At 43.5% G+C, this 24447-nt stretch overlaps 1 protein-coding gene across 1 annotated transcript in view; it reads right to left on the minus strand.

Annotated features, from left to right (window-relative positions):
- Positions 1–24447, minus strand: part of DEPTOR (DEP domain containing MTOR interacting protein) — a 130517-nt gene that overhangs the window by 44781 nt on the left and 61289 nt on the right. Inside the window, exon 4 of the mRNA XM_044245035.1 lies at positions 16405–16583. Within this exon, the coding sequence (XP_044100970.1) occupies positions 16405–16583 (179 nt within the window). The remainder of the gene's footprint in view (positions 1–16404; positions 16584–24447) is intronic.

The raw sequence follows: 24447 nt of genomic DNA on the forward strand, positions 1-24447 counted from the left end.
CTCCACCACTGACACATAGAATCTAAACATGAATATAAAAATCTATCATCTTGAAACCTATAAATTCAGCTGAATATAAAAGACATTTTAAGCTACTTATCTAGTCGGATTGAAGAAGGTCACATACTTTCATTCATCCTTGAAACATTTGCTGGCAAATGACATAACACAATAGGCATCATGAAACAAGCCCACTGAACCCAGCAGTGTGATGGGGAGGGGGGTTGGGAGGGAGGGAGGGGGAGAGAATATACAGTCACCAACTGCTCTCCGGATGGCATTTCATCAAACCTTTACACTTTTATATATTCTTTAATTTTTTTTTAAAGATTTGTTTATTTTTTTGAGAGAGTGTGAGTGGGGGGGAAGGATGAGTCAGAGGGAGAGAGAATCTCAAACACACTCCCCACTGAGTGCAGAGCCACCCAACTTGGCAGGGAGGCACTTGATCCCAGGACTCCGAGATCATGACCTGAGCCCATATCAGGAGTCCGACACTCAACTGACTGAGCCACTCAGGCACCCAGGCACCTCCATCAAACCTTCTTAAAGGTGGTCTTGGATCTGGGATTACATAAGTAACTCGGCAGAGTTAAAAGAGGGCTTAACGGGGGGAGGGGGGAAGGATAGTGCTATTGCCATGAGGAGAATGATCAGTAAGGATGAAGGGGGGCACCATACTGGTGCCGAAGCTAAAAGGTCCTCCAGGTCACCTTGAAGACAGGAGACCCTCAGCGGCTGCCCTGATAAGCATCCCTCAATGGTCCTCCGCACAGCAGAGGTTGGTGTGGTTCACTGCTTCCCCCAGGGCACCCTGGTGGGTGAAGAATCATTCGGGACCATCCAGGCTGTCACTCTATCCTACTCCTCACTCCATTTCCTCTCGTTTGCTTTCTCATCTCCCTTTACCGCATCCTCAAAGGACAATTTCCCCCCTGCAAATACTGTATTGACATTGACAAGACATTGACAAGCGTACTGACCAAACCTCAAGACTAAACAGGTCAAGATCTAGTCCTCAGATTTAGGGTTTCTAAAAGGCAAATAAAATGTGCATATGCAAGTGCTACACCTCCCCTGCCAACAAGCCCAAAGCCTTCCATTGTCTCAGTGTCCAGGGAAGGCTTTGCGGCCTTTGGCCTCCCTGCTTCTGCTAATTCACCACGCTTCAGAGTCCAAGCAACTCATGCCGACTGGTAGGCTGCAGATTTAAAAAACTGGCAAGACTAAAAAATATTGATATCATGCTTTTTAATCATGTGTTTGGTGGAAAACACACACTGAGAACTAACTACAACAGAAGATTAAAGCTATTTTTTTTTTCAACCTGAGCTATACTTCAGGTCGTAATTACCCATCTCAAACCATCCTAAAGGAATGCAGGACTTGAAAGAGCCCTGTTTCCCCAAGCAGCATAAGTCCTTGATTCAAGAACATTAAGCAATTGTTTTTAAGTGCCTGTGGCACATAAGGACAGAGCGAGGTGCTTGGGATCCTAAACTCTTCAAACGGCAGTAACAACAGTGAGTCAGAGAACTAAAATAATTACTTCCTGAGCACCGACAACATTAAGTAGAGGATATGAAAACAGGAAATTGGTTTTAGGGTATAAAGTCCTATTAACTGATACTACTAAAACAAAACACTTCACATTCACAAGGTTAGAACCCAATTACACTAACTTAATTGATGGAAAGGAGGAGAGGATGGGAAAGAGACTAGGAAGAAGGATAAAAGTCACCCTAGAAAAGAAGAAAATCAAAACATGACATCGTGATGGCATAGGTTTCTGCATCTTCTGTGTCTCAGTGTCAGAAACACAAAGGTAATAAATAAACAGTAGGTCAAATAATGTTTTCTTCTTCTCTATGCTTCATTAAATAATAGCTGGGTGCATTTCAAAGACTAGAACCTTCACTGTTAGTGATAGAACTCAAGACAAAGGGTATGTTTTTCGGAGACTAAACCATACCATAAGGGCAAAGGTCTAATAACAAATTTATTTTGTCCAGGAAATGGAATACTGCACCTATAAAAGTCAATGAAAACCATTTTGTGACTCTGTTCTAGATCTTTTGGAATTGTTGGCATAAATCCAAAGACCTCATGAGAGCACCTCCATGTTGATGGATTTAACATGTGTGCATTTGGCACAGAGTATGGATTAGATACTGCATAAGACCAGCAAGGGTGAGGCCATCAATGTGATATCGAGCCCTCCCCACCAAGGCATCTGATGTTGTGGATGTTGATGAAAACAATAAATGAAAGTAACAATTGGTGAACATTTATTGAGGGACACTCTGTGCCAGGCCCTCTGCTAAGCACTTGCATGATTGTATCATTCTGTTCTCACAGCAACACTATGAGAGAGCGGTTAGAATTATTCCCATTTTACAGATGAGAAAACAGGATTACACAAAGTAAATTTGCCCAAGGTTCCATTGTTACTAACTGGAAGATTCAAGTCAGAAATACTCTGGGGCACCCTGGGTGGCTCAGTCAGTTAAAGACTCTGCCTTTGGCTCAGGTCATGATCCCAAGGTCCTGGAATGGAGCCCCACTGTTCTCTCTGCTCCGTGGGGATCCTGCTTCCTCCTCTCTCTCTCTGCCTGCCTCTCTGCCTACTTGTGATCTCTGTCTGTCAAATAAATAAATAAAATCTTAAAAAAAAAAAAAAAAGGAAATACTGACAGATGAACTCTGGAACCCCACCCCTGACTCTCCTCTCTCGACTATCTCCCATCCAGAGATGTAATGCCAATGAAGAGGTAAATGAGGTTACCAACACCAAAAACCCAGCTTACCCCTCATTGATTCCTATCTCTAGTTTACAGAAGGCAGTTTGGATAGGCACCTTTTCCACAAAACTCTTCACCAGGACAGAACATTTCTTACCTTGGAATTGCTCATCGAAAGGATAGAATGATGACATAGAAAACACTGGTCTGGTCTCAGAGGACCCTTGGCTGAACAGCAGCGTCACTCTTTTTTTTTTTTTTTTTTTTTTTTAAATGATGAACTACATTGTATTTGTCCGAATAATACAATTTTTTTTCTACTAGCCATTACACTCAGCCTGAGAAGATACAGCCAGAATCTTCAAAGATGATTCATCTTTGATACTCTTGTTTTATCCAGGACTGGATACCCCATCTTTACTAAGTTACTTAACTGCCCTGAGCTCCAGCTGCATTCATCTGGAAAGCAAGTTGAAGAAATAACAGAACGACATAGGTAAAAGGCCTATTATAGTTTCTGGGCCAGGGTCGCTCCAGTAGCGTTGGCCATGTGTGGGTTTTCTGGAAGGCCCAGGGCTGTTGTGGGCCTTAAACTTTTTAATGATTTAAGCCTCTGCAGACTCTGCCTACGGAGCCGAAGCATCTGGAAACAACTCTAGGTGCTCTGGAAGAAAAGGAGGCCCCCAACTTAAACCAGATCAATTCAGCAAGGTCACCAACACGGAGAAAAGCATCCAGCGGGAGGTTGGAGGGACCAGAATAAAATGCTACCCAAGAAATATGAAGTGTGAACGCCCACCACAGCCTCATACCCAGATGGCATTTTCTAACTCTTTCCAGAAAGGTTACCACAGAACCTGATGGTGCTTCACCATCAAGTAATTTGTCAGGTGTTTTTATGACACTGAAGAGTGCAGTATCTTTGAAGAAGGAAAAAGCAGATGTTCAGAAAAGGAAGAAATCGGTGGTGAGATTTAGAGGTGTTTTTTTTTTTTTTAATGGTCTTCATCTATTTTCTATATCATTTATAACTGTACTCACCTTTTCTTAAACAAAAAAAGGTATAGGAAAAAACCTTGAATGCTTTTTTTTTTTTAAATAAGTTTTGTATTTTGAAATCTTCTTAGATTTATAGGAAAGCAGTAAAGGTAGTATAGATAGTCCCCATCTACCCCAACATACCCTCATGTTAAGATAACCATGTACAGTGGTCAAAACTAAGACATTGACATTGGTACCCCCAGCGATTTCAAATCTCACTTAGAGCTACAAGGAACTCCGTGAGTGGACGCAAGAAGGAAACTATCCCTTGGAAGTCTAGTTTCCCAGGGAAGCATATGTCACTGTGAAATGATAAAAGACATTTGTCCTTGTGGATGACAACGCTAGCTGCTTCTCCAAAACCCACTCTCTCTTTCTTCCTCCTTTATGACTTGCCCATGGCAGCAGTGTATCTGGGTAAAAAGCATTCGATCACTGATCGCCTTCTGTCAAGGGTGACCATGTGACCCAGTTCTGACCCTCATGATGTAGGTGTAAGTGTCGAGAAGAGGCAACCTTTCCTAAACAAAAAGCCAAGTCTTAACTAGGTGACCTCTCTCTGCCTTTCCATCTTTTCCCCACCCACAGTACAGACATGAAGTCTGGCGAACTCTAGGAATAGCCAAGCAGAAATGGATGGGGCCGTATCTACCTCTTATCAGCCCAGGACACCCCCCTCCCCACCTCTCCCTGGAGCAGCTTCCTGCCTGAGGCAGAAGGACCTCTCTGTTCAACCTGTCATTATTATATTTTCTGTTATTTGTACCAAAGCACAATCCTGATGCTGTTCCAAATGTAGGTCTGGAGACATGAAATCAAAAGCTTAAAAAAAACAAATGCTTCCCATTTATTTGCAGCCCGCACCTTGCAACAAACTGCTTGACTCAAAGCCAAGAGGGATTAGACATAAAGTCATGCAGGCAGAAGATATGCCTTCCAGCCACGAGGCTCTGATTCCCCTGGGACGGAATTGCTTATGGACATTCCCTGGGCCTCAATTTTCACATCGGCAGAAAAGAAATTACAATACCTTCATCTTTTATCCATCATAAGTGAAATTCATAAACATATGGGGACACACAGATCTCTGAAAGGCAGGTCACAACAATGTCAATGCACCATTAATAACTATCCTGCTGCCAGCAAAAATCCAAAAGAGCCCACAAGGAAGAGCAGGAGTTTAAGCAAGTGCTCCTGAACTTTGCGTTACTTATTGGATAAGCCCTTTCTGAGCAAAGAGGGAGCCTCCAAGATCAAAATCAGCCTAAGTGATGGCAGGCAACAGTTTCTGACTTGTGGAAATATTTAAAAATCAAAGGGAATATTTAAAAAACAGAAGAGAAAGAAAACATGATTGGGAAATCAGTACGCTGGGAAGAGAGAATTACTGTTGCCATTCCAGAAACTTCCATGGCTGGCGACCAGCTCTGTGGGGGTGTCCAAACTGGCGTGGCAAAACAGAGATAACCAGGTGCTTCTCTGACGCAAATGATCGGGTATTTAGCCACAGACAAAGATGTCTGAGATGAAGGGCTGAAAAATGACAAACACATTCCCCAGGATACTGTCCTACCCTGTGATGGATTCAGAAAGGACCAGAGCTTGGCTCTCTAGAATGACAGCCAAAGGACACATGGGCCTGCCAAGGACTTAAAATGTGGCAGAGTCCGAATTGAGATGAGCTCTGGATTTTATTATCATTATCATTATTATTATTATTTTATTAGTATTAGTATTGGGGCTTGAATGGGGCTTGAACTCACAACCCTGAGATCAAGACATGAGCTGAGATTAAGAGTCAGATGCCTAACTGGCTGGGCCACCCAGACGTCCCTGCACTGAATTTTAAAAGATTGAGTAAAGAAAATAAGAACATTAAAGAGCTGATTGGTATCTGTCATGTTAACCATATTTTGAAATGATATTTTAGAGATGGTGACTTCACATAAGATTATTGCGATTAAGTTCACCTGCTTCTACGGTTTTTACTGTGGCCCTTAGAAATTTTAAAAGTACATCTATGGATTGCATTTATGGCTTACATCATGCTCCTGTGGGAAACGGGATCAGTCTAGAGTAGAGGCTGATACGCCATCAGAACAGACCAGCTAGCCACCAAACAAGTTCAGGCCCTTACGTGTAGCCCTTTGAGAGCTATCTATTGTTACCCCGAGCTTCTGACAGCTGAGTGATCGAGGGTTCTTGTTATTGCCGTCCCTTTTCCTGCCCCCCACACTATGTCCCCCATCCAGTTCCTTCATTTTGATGTGGAATCACTTTATGTTCCCACTTGGCAGGAATCCTTCTTTGCGATTATGCTCTCGGCAACTGTCAAAGATGATTTTAGAAAGACAGGAGCCAGCCAGCGGGCCAAACCAACACCTACCCCTTCTCCCCAGGTATGGTGGCTTTGGTAATTTCCTTGAACTGAAACTGTACAGGAGCTGAAGAAGTGGCTACAATAAGATGGAGAGAACATAGATCCCGATATGCAGGCCTTGCTTGGATAGAAGGAGAGAAGGGGGGTGGGTGGGCTCCTCCTTAGGTCCCATGTCACCACTGGGACAGAGAAGAAAGTGAAAGGAAGCTTTTTCGAGAAAATGTTAGAGCCTTTAAAAGTTTATGTCAGTTTTAAAATAATTTACATAAATAATTTTACAAAAACATTACTCCCCAAATTTGACTAAATTTGGTTATGAACATTAATAAACACATGTTTTCCATTGTAATCTGGATGTGTGTGCATATGTGTGTGTAATTCCTTCATAAATTTTAACTTAATACTGTTGCATAGTCACACCGATCAGAGTTGACATATGGTCAGTTTTACACCCAGCAATCACTCCCCAGTACAAATACGCTTTATTTGTATGCCCAGTACAAATAAGCTTACTTAGCCATTCCTACCAGAATAGGGGAGGAGGCAGCTGGAGAAGGAACTGGAGGTCCAAACACAAAATGACAATCCAGACACACTGTCTGGGAGGGGAAGGTCAGCAAGGAGAAACTGAGTTAACGTGAGCCTGAATGGGTAAGGATCCTGAGCCAGGCGTGACTAGTTGGGGACTTTGTAGAGGCATGAGCACGAAAGACTGCAGGACAGCCGCAAGGATGAAATGCTGTGAGAGAAATCCTTATTAGTATCCAAGGAGAACCTGGGTCCCAGACATGAACCCTTCCTCCAATGTCCCAGTCTCCCCATTACAAGGGACTGCCACAAAAAACTCACTCAAGACTGATGCTGAGTCAAGAGCTAGAAAAATGATCTGTGATGGAAAAGAGAATGGAGGCATTTCATGCCTTAAAGGAAGGCCTCTTAATATTTTGTCCCACCCCCCTCCATTTTGCCTTGAGGACTATGGTCAAGCTCATGTCCATCAGTAGCCCAGACTTAACATCGTGGTGCTTCCTGAGCAGCAGAAGAGAGGAGGGGCATATCATGATCAGCCACCTGAACCGTCGGTTCCACCCTGATACGCCTTTCTAATAAACCCGAGACCTCTACATGTCCCACTAGAGATGACCACGGAAATTCAGCGAAGTCCTCAAATTACCACTGAACACCTAGCTGAGTAGTACTTAATACAAGATCGCATAGCTTCCACATACTTCAACTGCACAGCAATTGTGTTGTTGAACTTCAAGACTTCCTCGTGTTGTTATAAGAATGCTGCACCTGGGTAAACTGAGGACTACATATGGGTAGGACACTGGATGACGAGCTATCAGGAGCGAGGCAGGAATTGGAATTGGTAGGACCACAGGTTTCAAGGCCAAACACTGTCTGTGGCTAGATCAGTGTCTGCGGACCTGACAAGTTATACTAATGTCAACTGAAGATGGAAATGTTTGCAGTTAACGGCACTGTTCACAAAAGCCCTCTGTTCCTTATGCATCGTACTCTTTTGGAAAATTACATGACATAAGGCTGTCTCTCATTCCCTTCATACTTTCTAATAGTTAAGGCTCAGTGTGGCTACAGACCTGTTTTCCTTTAACCAGAATCAACACTGTAATGTGTGCCAGTGCATTAGCCCTTGACTTTACCAAGCAACCTTGCTCCCTTCTGTTTACATTGCAGCAAAATTCTGGCTGTGTACATTTTCCTTCTTGCTTTGGATTCAGCTATAATAAAAAGTAAAATAGAGTCAAAGCACATCAGAAGGCACAGTGGGATAATTCCCCAAAATTCCAAATTGAGAAAATGAAATGGTTTTATTAGATTGTGGCTGTTGATAAAGATTATGCTTGAAAGAACTATTAAAAGTAGATTGAGGAAAATATTCTCCCCAAGCTTTTTTTTTCCCCCCCTATTCAGAGTTTAACATTTAGAAGCGAAGAATGGTCATACTAGTTAAAAATCCTACAACACGGTCATCTAAAGCAGCAGGGACAACAATACCAAATGCACTGATTTGAGGGGGAAGGATTAAAGGAGCTAACAGTGGTTAAGAACAGCCTGTCTTTTGTGGATCACTGGGAGTTACAGGCAAACAATGAATCAGGGAACCAAGGATGTACTGTATGGGGACTATCAAAGCCCAATTAAAACAAATAAATGAAAGAAAAAAAAAAGCCTGTCTAACACTTTTGCCTGTCTTAGCGCTCATTTCCCTGTGCTGACAGAACTTTCAACCTTTTTTTTTTTTTGGTGACCAACAGCCCTCTCCTCCTGGTGAGTCTGTCAGAGGGTTCCGCTCCTTTTGGATGAAGACGTGGGCATGTGACCTAGGTTCAGCCAATCAGAATCTCTCTGGAGTTGAGCTTGGAGCCAGTTCCCAGGCGGTGGGTGGCTGGAAGACATGGCCCTTTAGTCACAGGTTCCTGGCACCTGGATCTCCAAGAGGTGCTCTAGTTCTTCAGACATCTGGTTCTTCAATGTTTCCTTTCACTGTCGGATAGCTCTGCCATATGTTTAAAGCCAATGCTGACTGGGGCTGCTCACACTCAAAGAACAGGGCATAAATACTCAGCCCTGTGCCCTGCAAATGGCAAGGCCTCAATATGGGGTCATTACTGTCATCCGTTCATTGAACACTTTTTTTCTGAACAGTTACTACACAAATGCCAAACCGTTGGGGATACAGAGAGAAAACAAATGGTCTGCCCTCAAAGCACTTACATTCTAGTTAAGGGTCAAGAAAGATGAAGATATTGACTGGGTACCATTTGTAATAGAAAAATCTTCATTTTCTGGAGGCAAGAAGTGACCAAAAGCAAAAAGCAAGAAAATGTGAGTAGGAGAGTCTTGACAAGGACAGGAAAGGAGGGTAGGTCAGCAAGGGTAGGTTGCCATTGACAAAGACTTTCTCTGTGTTCTGACTTTATAGCCAGGTTCCCCTGCACTTGATCTTAGCCAAAAGGCTGAGAAGTGAGAGCCAGGTTACCCTGAACCTTCTTTTTGATTAGGCCTTGACCTTGGCCCCCCATCCCATCGTTGGCTTGCTTAGCCAGCCCAGTCTTGCGAAAAAACCTGCTAAGTCACTTTAGTGAGAACCTTCACCCACCACAATGCCCAATCACTCTTGATATTTGACAAGTTTCTCATCCTCCATCTTTGACATATAAGTCCTTGGCCTACCTTTCAAAAGAATTCTCTTAAATTGGTGTAGCAGGAATCCCCTGCTGGCTGGCTCATGGTACCCTTGATGCCCCCTATTAATACATTTCCATCCCCTGATCCCCTCACCCTGTTCAGTAGCTACAAATCTCCACTTGTCCTTGTGACATTCAGAGTTGAGCTCCATCTCCCTCCCTCACTGCAATAGTCTTAGGGCAAGTCTTCCTTACTGTTTTAATAATGGCAGAAGACTTTCTTTTCTGCAGGATCCCTCAGTCTCGGGCAAGTTGCAATCTTGCTTTTGGTCTCAATCTTCAAGGCCATTTTTCTTCCTTTCTTCCTCTCTCCTTTCCATCTCTCTCTCTCCCTCTTATTCTTTCCTTGGCCAGGCTATTCTAGGCTTAGGCTGAACTCTGTCAGTGATCTTAATTACTGGAAAGATTGGGTCCATTGTTGTCTCGATCTGGCACTTAGCTTCCTGTGTGGCAGATTCCAAGCTCCCTCTTCACGGCTGTCCGAGTGAATGTCTCAGCTACCGTCTTCCACTGGAGAAGGGGATAATCCCAACTCTCCCCCAGCAGCTGGGAGGACTGAAAAGATAATATACATAAACCTGCTTTGGGAACTGCAAAATGTTATATAAATATATGCTCAAAACAAAAAGAAAAAGAGAGAGGGCTTGATGAAGTGTTGAAATTGCTGAAGTGCTCTGACTAAATCTCTAAAAGAGGAAATTATACGCCTGGACAGAGCAGCAGGAGCCTGATTATTCCAGGTCAGCCGCTGCAGCTGGGAGCAGCTGACCCACGTGATTATCTGGTTTCTGGCTCCCTCCATGTAAGGCAAAGTTAGCTGGAGAGCAGCTAGAGCGTAGGCAGATACTTTACGTGAGCAGAGAAACGTGTTCATCACATCTGTGAAGGCTGCACAAGAATCCCAAGGTGTCCCATCATTGTTTGGAGAAAGGGAATCATCTATGTTACGAGCTAACCATTTTTTTTTAAAGATTTTATTTATTTATTTGACAGAGAGAAATCACAAGTAGACGGAGAGGCAGGCAGAGAGAAAGAGAGGGAAGCAGGCTCCCTGCTGAGCAGAGAGCCCAATGCGGGACTCGATCCCAGGACCCTAAGATCATGACCTGAGCCGAAGGCAGCGGCTTAACCCACTGAGCCACCCAGGCGCCCCACGAGCTAACCATTTTTATGGTTAAAACATCTGCCAGGCGCTATGTGCCAAAGCAATAAAAGTGGGGGAATTACAGAGCTTCCAGTGGGTCTGGTCCTATTTAGTGGTAAGAGCCAGATTGCCTGGATTTCAATCTTGAATCTGCTGTTTACCAGCTTAAGATTTTATTTATTTATTTGACAGAGAGAGATCACAAGTAGGTAGAGAGGCAGGCAGAGAGAGAGGGGGAAGCAGGCTCCCTGCCAAGCAGAGAGCCCGATGTGGGGCTCGATCCCAGGACCCTGGGATCATGACCTGAGCCAAAGGCAGAGGCTTCAACCCACTGAGCCACCCAGGTGCCCCTTAAGCTCATCTTTAAGAGGGGAAGAATTATGATACCTAACAGAATCAGGGAGAGGAATGAGTCCATGAGGAGAGTGACTAGAAACAGTGGCTGGCACATGGTAGGGCTCTATAAATTTAAACTGTTATTTCCCGTTGATCAGATCGCGTACAATAGCTGGCATCTGGGGCCCCTAAGAAGTAGGCATTGTTCAGAAAGCTTTGCCAACCACTCTTCATGGAAACCTCACAGCAGCTCTGTGCTGGGGTTCCCACGACAGTCCTGATCCAGGAGGGCTTGCTGGTGGGCCTGGTCTGAGGCTCGAATCTGGGAACTTGGCTTCTGGAAAGTTCCTGAAGTTACTGACTAATAAGGCAACTTAACCCACTTGGTACACCGCACACTGCTATACCAACCTGCCTAGATTGTTTGTACAAACCCTGTGATTTACGGAGAACACGTGCCTTCCTTCTTCGACTCTGCAGTGCGGTGAGTCGCGCCTGGCCCCTCCATGAGCGGCCCCCAGCAAAAACCTTGTACTTGAGTCTCGAGTGGGCTCCGGCGGGACAGAGGCATTGCCCATGTGTTATGGCAAGTCCCTGCTGGACGAAGGAGCCAGATCTCCATGGTTCTAGGAGGGAGGACAGAGAAATCCTGCGCCGGGCTTCTCCAGACAGCACCTGAGGTGTCCTTCCCCACAGTGATCCTTCTCTGTGTCCTTTCACCGTAATAAATCTTAGCCGTGAGGCGGACTTTATGTTGAATCCTTCCAGTTCATGTGTGAGATCATATGATCTTCCCCACAGAGCGAGTCAGTAACTCTCGAAGGTGGATAATGTGACTCTAATTTCATAAATCTAAAAGCCTCAGGAATGAAAGACTTGAGAGGTTGACAGGGTCACTCCGTAGGTGGAAAAGCGGGGACCTGATCCTGTCTGTCTCCCGAGACAAGGTTCATGCCACTGTATCAGGCGGCCACACCCAGGTGCATACATCCTGGGCCAAGGAAAATGTCTAAGGCACAACACCTAGTAGTTACTGGTTAGCTATGCGCCCTTGGGGAAAGAGCTTAAAGGCTTTGCACTTCTGAATTCTTCACTGTAAAACTGGAATAATAAGAACGATGCAATGTCACAGAGTTGCTGTGAAAATGAAATAAGATTTTATATATATATATGCATATATATATATATTTTGTATATGTGATGCATACACACATTAAATATACAGTATAGTGGTGCCTGGATGGCTCAGTGGGTTAAGCCTCTGCCTTCGGCTCAGTTCATGATCCCGGGGTCCTGGGATCGAGCCCCGCATGGGGCTCTCTGCTCAGCAGGGAGCCTGCTTCCCCCTCTCTCTTGGCCTGCTTTTCTGCCTACTTATGATCTCTGCCTGTCAAATAAATAAATAAAATCTTAAAAAAACATATACAGTATATTAAAAGCTATATTTAGTCCAGTACCTAGTATACAGTAAGCCTTGATAAATGAAAAAGCTGGAGAAATATGTACATATGTGGTCAACATATGTACATTTGTATCAACATATACATATATGCATGGGTGTGTGAATGAACTCACGGACACTCACACACGCACACACACACGCACACACACACAGGCTTGTAAGTTAATGATTCATCTCCAGGTTCTGTCTTGATTACAGAACACACCATCCACCATTCATAAATGAAGCTAGTTAGGATTTCATGGCGGGCTTGATTTTTTTATCTGTTGGTTTCAGTCTAAGGAATCACATTTATCCAGAAACCTTCTGCTCAAAGCCTAGCATCGGTCGGTCTGTCTTTAATGGTTCACCTGTGAAGTTAATTATTAGCTAGAGAACGCAGTGCTTTGCATAAGACACTAGCTGGCACAAGACACTAACTGTCATTAGCTCTAACGGGCACATACAAGGTGGCCATATTTTCATAACTCAAATGTGGAACCTGTTATCTAGCGCTGGACTGCTGGACCGGGAAACTGGGCTCCCTTGGAAACTCTGACGTCTCCAGATAGAGAATATTCAATCCTCCTGAAACTCCAGAAAGCAAACTTCTGGGGTTCATATTTGCTCTCGGTAATGCCTTCTTTTATCCTTTACATTGCAACTTCATGCTGATGGCATAACAAAACTACAATGTAGTTGATGTATAATTACTAGCTCTTGGGAAATCATTTGGAAACAATTCCTGGCACCCTCTCTCTTCTCTCTGAAGATGTTACAGTATCAGTCACTAAACTGTAATGTAAGAGGCTAGTTTTCTCTGGTACTTGGTATCACCAAGTTTTCCGTCTATAGCAAAGACAACAGCACTAACTCTAACCGAAATACACCGTTTTTCACTGTCGATAGCCCCACACTCCAACCAACTCTGAGTTCACACTTATTATCAAATATCCTTTTAGATGTTACTACCCGAGTGGCCTCAGATGAAATCTTTAGCCTGCTGGGGCCTTGGTTTCCTTTTCTGTAAAACAATGATAATAACACCTGCCCTATCGTCAACAATCCTATATTGGACACTTAGAAGTTTGTTAAGAAGAATGACCTCACGGTAGGTGTTCTTACCACAGAAAAATAAATTTAACCATAACAACAAAAAACATATCTGTCTCGGGGCGCCTGGGTTGCTCAGTCTGTCAGGTGTCTCCCTTTGGCCCAGGTCATGATCCCAGCATTATGAGATCAAGCCCCACATCGGGTTCCTTGCTCAGCGGGGAAAACTGCTTCTCTCTCTCTCTCTCTGCCTGCTACTCCCCCTGCTTGTGCTCTCTCTCTGTCAAATAAATAAATAAAATCCTAAAAAACAAAAACAAAGACAAAAACAAAAACAAAACATATCTGCCTCAAAGAGTTTAAGAGGTTTAAATAAGTCAGTATTGGTGAAATCATTAGAACGCTGCTTGCCACAGGGTATGAAAGAAATAAATGAAATGTCCAGTACTTCCTCTGTTTGCTAATTGCTTCTATAGCCATATTCAAGTCCCAACAAGACTCTAAGATGTCGGGCGCCTGGGTGGCTCAGTGGGTTAAGCCACTGCTTTCGGCTCAGGTCATGATCTCGGGGTCCTGGGATCGAGGCCCGCATCGGGCTCTCTGCTCAGCAGGGAGCCTGCTTCCCTCTCTCTCTGCCTGCCTCTCTGCCTGCTTGTGATCTCGCTCTGTCAAATAAATAAATAAAATCTTTAAAAAAAAAAAAGACTCTAAGATGTCTAAGGCTGGAAACCAGACTGGCACCCTACTTTCTACCCAACTTCCCACCCCCAATGAGCTTAGCACAGTAGATGACATAGGAGGCCATCAATAAATGGTTGTAGTCCTGGCAGGGTTACTGAGGAGAAACCCCCGGGAATATAGTGAGTGGCTTGAGGGCCTCTTTGACCACAGCCTCTGTGCCAATGGGTTTCAAAACACTTGACCCCAGCACACAGTAATGATGTGTATGTGGCAAATCAATACGCACTTGACTATGTCCAATGTTTGTATCATTATCTCACTGAAATCAAAGTTTTACAAAACAATACTTAATGATATTACATAGACTATGCTTCTGATGTTCTTTTTGATTCATAAAGATGTACTTTTTATTTCATTAAAAAATAAACAACCTAATATCACTCCTCTTTCATGCAAACAGCTCTCGTGTGTCCTAGTTAAATCCAGTCCAGTGCACCTCAAGGTTTGATGTGCATTCAAACCACATGGGGATCATGCTAAAATGTAGATTAGACTCAGCAGGAATTGGTAGGATCAGAGATTCTGTGTTTCTTTCATGCTCCCATGGTGACACTGTACAGTCCCTGGCCCATACTTTGGGGAGTAGTCATGCTGGGAATGGCTCTCTAAATTGATTTCACAGCCCACTAAAATGTTACAATCTGCAGCTGTGAAACACTGCTCCAAATAATTCCGAGTCTTTCACCTCTATAATTCCATTATTATCTTTCTAACCTTGGGATAGAAATCCCAGGCCTGTGTGGAAGTAGGGATAGGGGAATTCACAGCCAGAATGATTCAAGTAGGGGTGCCGGGGTGGCTCAGTCAGTTAAGCCTCTGCCTTCAGCTCAGGTCATGATCCCAGTATCCCATGATCGAGTCCCACACCGAGCTCCCTACTCAGCAAGGGGCCTGCTTCTCCCTCTGCCTGCCACTTCTCCTGCTTGTGTGTGTGCTCTCTTCTCTGACAAATAAATAAGTACATAAATAAATAAATAATAAAAGAATGACTCAAGTCTGACCTTTCCTATTAACTTTTAGGCTGATGTGTTTACCTGGTTCCCAGCCCCTTCCTTGCTGTTCAGAGCCTACACCTTGCAGCTGTGCTAATACACTGAGCATTTATTAAGATCAGGGCATTGAACTGAGTGGTTCACATCAGCCACATTTATTCTTACAACCTCCTGTGTAGATATTCCCATTTTAGAGATGAGAGAAGGCAAGTAGCTATAACTGGTGGAGTTGGGACTCCAGAGCCTTTGTTCTTGCAACAGCTGGCCTCTGGGATGGCTCAGGCGGTCTTTGCCTCCTGGTACCCCCACCCTTGCATAGTCCCCTCTCACCGAATAGGGCTGACCTGGTCACCAGTGGAGTCCTGAGGACATGACAGTGTGTGATTTTCAGGGCTCACTTAGAAGATACGGCAGTTTCGGTCTTGCATCCTCTTGGGTTCTCCCTCCTCAAGAATGGCCAGGTCGCCATGTCCTAAGAACTCTCTAGCAGCCTTATGAAGAAGTCCAGACAGCACTGGATGGAACCTTTCTGCCAACGTCAGCACCAACTTGTGAGGCACACACGGGGCCACCTGTGGGCCATCTACAATCCTGTAGCCGGCCAGGCCTTCAATGATGGTAGCCCTCGACTGACATCTTTGCAATCTCTAAGAGATGTCACCCCAGAACCACGCAGCTAAGCCTCTCCTAACCTGCTGACCCACAGAAACTGCGGGAGGTAATAAACATTCATTATTGCTTATTGTCTGGGGTAGTTTCTGATGCAGCAATAGATAAAAGGTTACAATGTCGTTCTTAACCGATAGGTTATGCCATCATCATTATGAGTCAGCCCTAAAAGGAAAGTCAAACTCTTACAAGGCCTTTTGGATGAATCCTTCACTGTGGTGGTTTGTACCGTGGTTCAGCGAATGGTACCCTCCCCTTGCTCCCAACTTGGTGAGAAACATCTACTTCCCATCTGGACTGGACCCAGGGGACTTGCTGTAGCCAATCGGACACATGTGCTGAGGATGTTACATCGCAGCTGATCAGGTTTTTGGAGACGCTGTAAGGATCCACCTGTCCTCTTTAAGCTTCGGGCCTCATCTATAGGAACAATATATCCCAGGGAGTAAATGTTCCTTTAGCCTGGGTCCCAGCACGAGAACGCACGGCCAGCCAGCTGAACCTGAGCCCAGTTTGGAGACAGGCTAAGCGGAGCCCAGGCCCGTGCAGAGGAACAACAAACCCATGAGGGAGAATCACACACGTGCCGTCGTAAGCCACATGACTTTAGGGTCGTCCATGACCTCGGCGGAAGCCGCCCTGCACACTCACCATGTTGTATGATGCCGTGTTCCATGAGCCGGTGGCAGAGCTGCTCGGCCTCCTTCCTTGTGGTGGCCTCGCCTTCCTGGACCAGCCAGTCCAGGAACTCAGACGCCATGAAGGTGCGCTCATACTTGACCCCTTCCTCTTCCCTGGGCTGCAGCAGCGTGTGTTCAGGGCTCATCAGTCTGGGAGGAAGGAAGGGAAGAAAAATAAGCCTACAGGGAGGGAAAATTGCTCCTTTGAAATCCCACATCCTAGGTGTCTGCGAAGTCTCACAGCCAAGTTGTTAGACAGATGTGGCCATCACGTGGTGTTACACATGTCATTTCTAGCAGAAGGACCTGCTTCGGGAGTGAACAAGATGCATCTTCTCCTGGTAACTGAGAGAAAAGGAAAACCAAACAAAACAAAACAAAAAATGGTGGGGTGCCTGGATGCCTCTTTCGATAGGGCACACAACTCTTGATTGTGGTAAGTTCAAGCCTCACGTTGGATGTAGGAATTTCTTAAAAAAAGAAAAGAGGAGAAGAGAAAAGAAGACAAGAATAGGAAAAAAGAAAAAATAAATAAAAACAAAGGCCTGGAAATGTAATCCGAAACCCACAGTAGCAGACTGCATTCCATTTAGGTACCTTGAAAAGGGCAATTTATGGACCCAGCCTTTCTAAAAAAGGTTAGTATTTCTTTCCTCAAGGAGTTATTCAGTTTCCCAAACCACTGGGCTTACAAGACAACTATCACAGGTTGAATATTTGTGTCCCCTCAAAATTCATATACTGAGATGTTGATGTCCAGTGTGATAGTATTGGGAACAGGGATCTTTGTGGGGGTTATTTCATAGGATAAAGCCCCCCACGATAGGATTACTGCCCTTGCAAGAAGAGACAGAGATCTTGGTTCTGCTTCTTTCTTGACGAGGACATGAGAAGACTGTCTGCAAACCCAGGAGAGGGCTCTCACTAGACCCCAGTTCTATGCGGCGCCTTGATCTTGGACATCCCAGCCTCCCAGCTGTGAGAAATAAGAGTTTATTGTTTAAGCCACCCAGTCTGTGACATTTGTTCCAGCAGCCTGCACTGACGTAAGCCACTCCTTCACAACACCCCCGCTCCCACAGAACTTGTTTCTCACGCCTCCTTCTTCGGCGTTCTCCAACTGCCCTCGCTTCTGTCCTCCCCACACCTCCCGAAAAACTCCCATGGGGGCTGGAGTATTCTCCCTTGCATCCATATACGATGGGCATTTTGAAGATCCCCATTTGGGCTGGTGTTAAGAGCATTAGCTGCTGCTGAACGTTTCCCTCACGCGGAGGAGCATTACCGTGTCCTGCATTCCCTCTTGTCCCTCTCTTCCGACCTCCTTCTCAGTTATCCTTGTATTGGCTCCTGCTAATCTCCCTGGACTTTAAAGGCTGGAATCTCTTGAGATTCGGTTCCCCAAATACCTCTTTTCTTATTGCTTAGTCTCTCAGGGAAGTTCATTCAACCTCCTGGCTTCAATTGCCATCCATGTCCCAAGGATCCCCAACATTATGTTTCTGGATCAGGCCTATATTCCTAATTCCGGACCTTTGGATCCATACAGACATCTCAAAGACCTCAACATCAACAGACCCAGACCTGAACCCGGGTTCTTCCTCCAAACCTGGTCCTGTGCCAGTGAGTGCTTCCATCATCCTGCCAGAAAACAAGGCAGTATCCTCAACGCCTCCATGTTCCTCATTTCCCCCCATCCAGGCAGTCATATGAATTGTGATTATTATATCCCAAATCATACTCATAGATCTAGGCCTTCCCCTCTCCAATGCTGTCATTACTTTAAGTCCATAACACGGACACCTTTAACCCAATTACAATGGTTTCTTCATTAGACTTTACTATGTGACCACTCCTGTTTGCAAACCAACCTCAAGCATCTAAGTTAAAACACAGCAATTAAATTTATCTTTTTCAAATTCAAACCTGATAATGTTTCAATGTTCCTACTCCTGCTGAAAATACAAGTTGGTTGCTTTGAGGCTAAACACTGAAATCCTTTATATGGCCTCTAATGCATGCATGATCTTTCCCTCTACCCCTTTAGGACCATTTTCACCTCTGACCTCATGTGCTTCAGAGATGGTCTTCTTATAGCTCTTCAATATATCATACATTATCTGCCATAGGGCCTTTGAATATGTTATTCTTGCAGCTGGAATGGTCTCCCCCCACCTTCCCACTCTTCTACTCCTTAAGACTATTTGACTCCTTATCCTTTGTTATCTCAGATATCCTTGGGTCTCCATTAGGCCATCTCATTGCTCCCTGTACAGTCTGTCATTATCAGATTAAAGACTACTGTCTCTACTCAGTCATAAGCTCCACTAGGTTATGGACCACGTTTACCCATAAAACTTTGTTCAATGGAAAACTGAATCCCATAAAATACCAAAACCATTGCGTCATCTTCCTCTTTTAGAACGATTCCTGATAAGTCCCTGTCTTCTGCATGAACGTTTCTTTCTTTTAAAAACCCTCATTTTCTTTTCAAACTAACAATAATACACAACACAAGTTGTACCGTTTCACTCCAGAGCAGGACAAAACCTTAGAGATCACCGTAATCCAACCCCCTCTTCATCCACACGAGAAAAATGTTACTCTCTAACACAACATTATATGTCAATCATATCTGAATTTCCAAAATCTAATTCTCATCCACATGAGAAAAAACTGAATGATGGCACTCAATGTTGCAGGTAGGAAACTCGCTCAGGGCCATGCTAAGAAGCAAGTTATACATATTTATAAATCATTTCATTTGGAGTAATTGAACCTCCACACCTGAAGGTCCGTTCACAGTATATGCTTTTTCAGTGCTTTCAGCCCAATTCTGCTGTGGAAAGGATGCTGGGCTAGGAATTTGAAGACTTAAATTTAGTCGGAATAGATCACTTGGGTGTGAGATTTAAAACAAGCCACTTTTCTCTGTTTCAGCCTCCTTTTTCTCAGGATTAGAATGCCATTTTCACCCATGATTGGGGAAATCATCCCTGAGTGTGAATGAAACAACTCTACAGTTCAAAAGACGAGGTAGATACAATAAGTTACACTACTTAATCAACCATGGTGTCTATCCCAGGGCGGGATGGATTTGTGCCCAACAGCTATGAAATGACAAGGGAAACTCCTTGGCACTCCCTCCAGTCTTCCAGCAGAATCTTCGGAGTCCTGTTATATGGAAGTCATAGCCAGGCACAGGATTGGGAATCTAGAATTCCTTCCCTGTTGACAGTCTCCATTTAAGACATACATGGACCCGCCTGGCTTTTATCTCTCTTTATAATACACTGTCCCTTCTAGCTCAGCGATTTTCCTTTTGGGTGTGCGGAGGACAAGTGGATAGGGTTTACTTATGTCACTTCTTGTAACCAGAAACATGACCTGCCAGACCTCTAGAGCTCCTGCTAAGTCACTGGTGGCCTCTGGACAAGTGGCTGGCTAGCCCCCATTGCCAATGTGAGCTTTAGGAAAGAGACCAGCTGGCAGGCCTGCCTGCACTGACGCAGCTTGCCGTGTAAAACGTGCCCCCACCAGCCTTAGTTCTTCCTCATTTCATTTCTTCTTAAAATCAAACAATGTCCCTATACAGGTTCCTCTCTAAGAAAAACAGTTTCACAGGACTTGACTTTGGTACTGTATGTGGTCATAGAGTTAAGGCAAGACTGACTACTTGTTACTGTGTTTTGCTATGTAGCAAGCTATCCTCAAAGCTGGTGGCTTTTAAACAACCATCATTTCATTGTATCTAAGTATTCTGTGTTGCCTGGGGCTCAGCTGGCAGTTCCTTTGTCACTCTTGCTAGGGGTCACTCATGAACTTGTAGGCAGACGGTGGCTAGGGCTAGGCATCTGGTGCTGCCACGCTCCTCAGTCAACAGAGCACCTCTGTCCAGTGAGGCAGCCTGGACGTAGAGATGCAGAGCCCAAGAGGGAGGGAACAGACACTACCAGAACTAGTCTATGGTTTTTACTTAGTTTTTTAGGTTTTTACTTAGGTTTTTACAGTGAACCCGCTTAACATGTATAATTCAACAGTATTTATACACAGAGTAGACAACCATCACTACAGTCCATGTTAGAACATTTCCATCACCCCAAAAGGAAACCCCATCACAATGACTTCCCCACTTCCCCACTGCCCCATCCCTAGGCAAACATTAATCTGCGTTCTGCATCTACAAATTTGCCTGCTCTACATAGTTCATAGAAATCATATGATACATGGCCCTTTGTGACCAGTTCCTTTCATTCATCATAATGTGTTTGAAGTTCATCCATTCCGGAGTGTATATTAATATTCTATTCCCTCCACAGTATGGCCAAATAATATTCCATCCTATGGATATACTACATTTTTGCTCATCTATGCATCAGTTAATGGACATTTGGGTTGTTTCTATTTTGGGGTTCTTGGGAATAATGCTGCTGTGAATATTCATATAGGATTTTTGTGTAGACATATGTCTTTGTGTACTTCCAAGAGTAGAATTGTTGGATCACTCTGGTTACTGTTTAACCTTCTGGGAAACTGTGTCGGATTGTTTCCATACTGGTTGCGCCATGTTCATTCCCACCAGTGAAGTGTGAGGGTTCTAATTTCTCCGCATCCTCACCAGCAGTTGATACCACCCATACATTTTTCTGAGTGCCGTCCTAGCAGGTGTGAAGTGGTATCTCACTGTGGTTTTGATTCCCATTTTCCCTGATGATTAATAATATTAAGCATATTTTCATGTGCTTATTTGTTCATGTGTACATATTTGGAAAAATGTCTATTCAGATCCTTAGTTCATTTTTAAAATTAGGTTACTTGTCTTTTTACTTTTGAATTTTAAATGTCTCTTATATAGGCAGGATGCAAGTTCATTATCAGACATATGATTTGCCAATATTTTCTCCCACTCTGTGGGTTGTCTTTTCATTTTCTTTACCGTATTGCTTGTAACCCCAAAGTTTTGAATTTTGAGTGGTCCGAATTCTCCATTTTTCTCTTTTTGTCCCTTATGTGTTTGGTGTCACAGCTAAGAAACCACTGCCTGGTCCAAGCCCAGGAAAATGTATTTGCTCCCATGTCTTCTTCTAAGAGTTTTACAGTTTCAGTCCTTATATCTCGTTCCATAATCCGTCTTGAGCTCTTTTTTCTATAAGGCACGGGACTGGGGCCCACCTTCATTCTCTCGCATGTGGCTATCCTGCTGTTCTGTAACCATTTGTAGAAAGATTATTCATCCCCCGCTGAATTATCTTGGCACTCATCAAAAACCAATCAACCCAGCCAGGCTTTCTAAATTGTTAGGCTGTGAAGTCACAGAATGTCAATCGCCCAGAATTGCATTTATTGAAGCCATCAGATTCAGGCCAGACTCAACGGGAGGTGATACATGCACCAGCTCTTTGTGGAAAGAGCAACATGTGCATATAGAAAGAGGCGGGAATATCTGGAACCATCTGGAAAAGGAGATACCATGCTGATTTATTTTCATTAACCAATGAAAGGCAATTTCAATAGTTAGCTCATTTACAGCTGTGTGTTTTCTCTTCCTCATTTATTTAATATTTTTTACTTAAAGTATAGGGTAGTTTTTAAAGTATGAGATTCAAGACAAATCCAGCTTTAAATCCTAACTCTATATACATGTTAACTGTAGGGTCCTGCTTCCCTAAGTGTACACCGGGGAGTGTAAGGGTGACTATTTGGGGAGGTCTGCAGCGAGTGGGATAATGCACGAAATGCTTCAATCACAGTGCCAGCTGCCCCTGCAGCACCGAATACATTTTAGCCACGATGACGATGATGAGGATGAAGATGACAATGTTGATGATGATGATAAAAGTTTTCTAGATGGAGCCATTCTTTGATCAAATCAAAACCTTCTGTGGCAAAATGGATTGAAATTCTGTGTGTGTTTCTCCAGACCAGAATAACAACTCTATTTTAATTAGTAATCGGAAGTATATACGAGGCTCAGAACTCTTATATTATATAGAACAAATTCATTTTTCATCAAAATTTTCCTGCTCTCGCCTATTATCATGACAAAGGGCCACATGCCAACTACAGTGCTAGGCATTAGCAATCCCCACCTCCCATAAGCATGTATGAAACAGATTTTGATTGTGCATGTGAGTTGATGTCAGCCTTTCCTGGATATATATCTGAGTCACATTTCCCAGACCCACTTTAACCAGGGGAAGGCAGCATTACAATAGAAGGAACTGCTACATTGAGGGACCAGTACAGAAATAGAAATAAGATGATAGCGATCTCCTTGTGCCCTGAAAAAAAAAAATCAGAATAGTTGAGAAGGCCCTATATAACATGAGAACATAGGTAAATGGTACTCAAGGGCATAAGCTAGGGAGAGTCACAATGACCCATGGGCTATGTGGCCAAAAAGGTGGTTTAGGATTCATAAAGTTAGCTTTTTAAAAAATCCTGTGTTAACATAATTATTTTGAAAGGCAAAATATGGAACTTAATATATATGAGAACCATTAAAAATTAAATATTCATTTACCCAAATATTAAAAGAGTTTCTTACCCCTGGGGGTAGTTTGTGAATTATTTTTGTTTCCTTCTTAATGGAATACTCTATTACTCAAATTATTCCCCAGAGAGAAGGTACTGTTTTTGTAACCTGGGAAAAATGTTATCAATAAAGAAGTTATATTAAGTTTTGTTTTGTTGGGGTTTTGGTTGTTGTTGTTTTGTGTTTAGAGGAAGAACATGCACACACAAAAGAAGGGGGCAAGGGATGGGCAGAGGGAGAGGGGGAGATAGAATCTTTAGCAGGCTCCAAGCTCAGCACAGAGCCCCATGCAGGGCTCGATCACACGACCCTGAGATCATGTCCTGAGCCAGGATGAAGAGTCAGATGGCTCAACCCAACTGACTGTGCCATCTAGTCTCCCTGAGGTTAAGTTTATGCTTAACTGCATCACTTGTTTCTGACAAAATGTTTATATTAATACCCAATACAATAAAGAAGCTCCCAATATATAATTATATATTTACCCATATGTTCCCAACATCTAGCTTGAATGTAAAACATTGACTTCTGTGATTAGAAAGAAGGTATTAATTAGGTAGAAATGCTTACATGGGTATGGGTATTTTTAAGTATTATGTTATTATCTATAGAACAGATGTTATACTGATAAACTGACATAATTTTCATATTAGACCTGGAATCAGTAAACAGAAAACTATTCAGTTAATACGAGTAAAGATGGTATACACTGGAAAGGGTGAGGGAAAAAAAGAAAGAACAGCATTTTACATCCTTTGCCAATGAATATCTTTTACCTACTTTCACTCCTGCTTTCGTCTTCCTATTACACACTGAATTGAACATCCTCATTTTCGTCTTTATTCCTTACTCATTCTGTTCCCTCACATCTCCTCTCCTTTCTTTCTTGAAGAAATCCAAACCATTCTTTAAAAGGGGGTGGGAGGTCACTGTACAATGATACAGGTTGTTCACTGTACAAGGAAACCTGGCTTCAGGTAAAAAGGAGGGCTGAAGTCTAGCCCTAATTCCTCATGAGCAGTCCTGCGTGGAAAAGAATGCACTAGCCAGAAGGAAAGGGCAAAAATTACCTGGTTCTCATTTGCACTAGGTGCGAAATGATGCAGTTGGCCTCTTTTAAAGGGCTGGATTGAGTACCAACTCCTCTTTGAGGCTATCCCAACTCAAGTACAATCCAGACAGCTCTCTCTCTGTTTTGAACTTAAAATCAGTGCCATGGTTTACATAACCATTCAATTTTTAATGCATTTGAGCTAAGCTGGAAGCTTCTGAAAGATAGACACCATGCCTTAAATGTTTTTATTTCTTAAAAAACAAACATACAAAACAAACAGAAACTGAGCCTAAGAAAGGCATATACATGAAGTGCTCAAATAAATACTTGTTAATCAACCGAGGGAAGATAGAATATCACACGCAACAGTAATAGAGAGGGTGATTTGTCTTTGAAAGGTGAAATCCCTTCCTCCTTGCTTGTTA

Source organism: Neovison vison, chromosome 4 (genome assembly GCF_020171115.1).
Source record: "Neovison vison isolate M4711 chromosome 4, ASM_NN_V1, whole genome shotgun sequence".
Lineage (NCBI taxonomy): Eukaryota > Metazoa > Chordata > Mammalia > Carnivora > Mustelidae > Neogale > Neogale vison.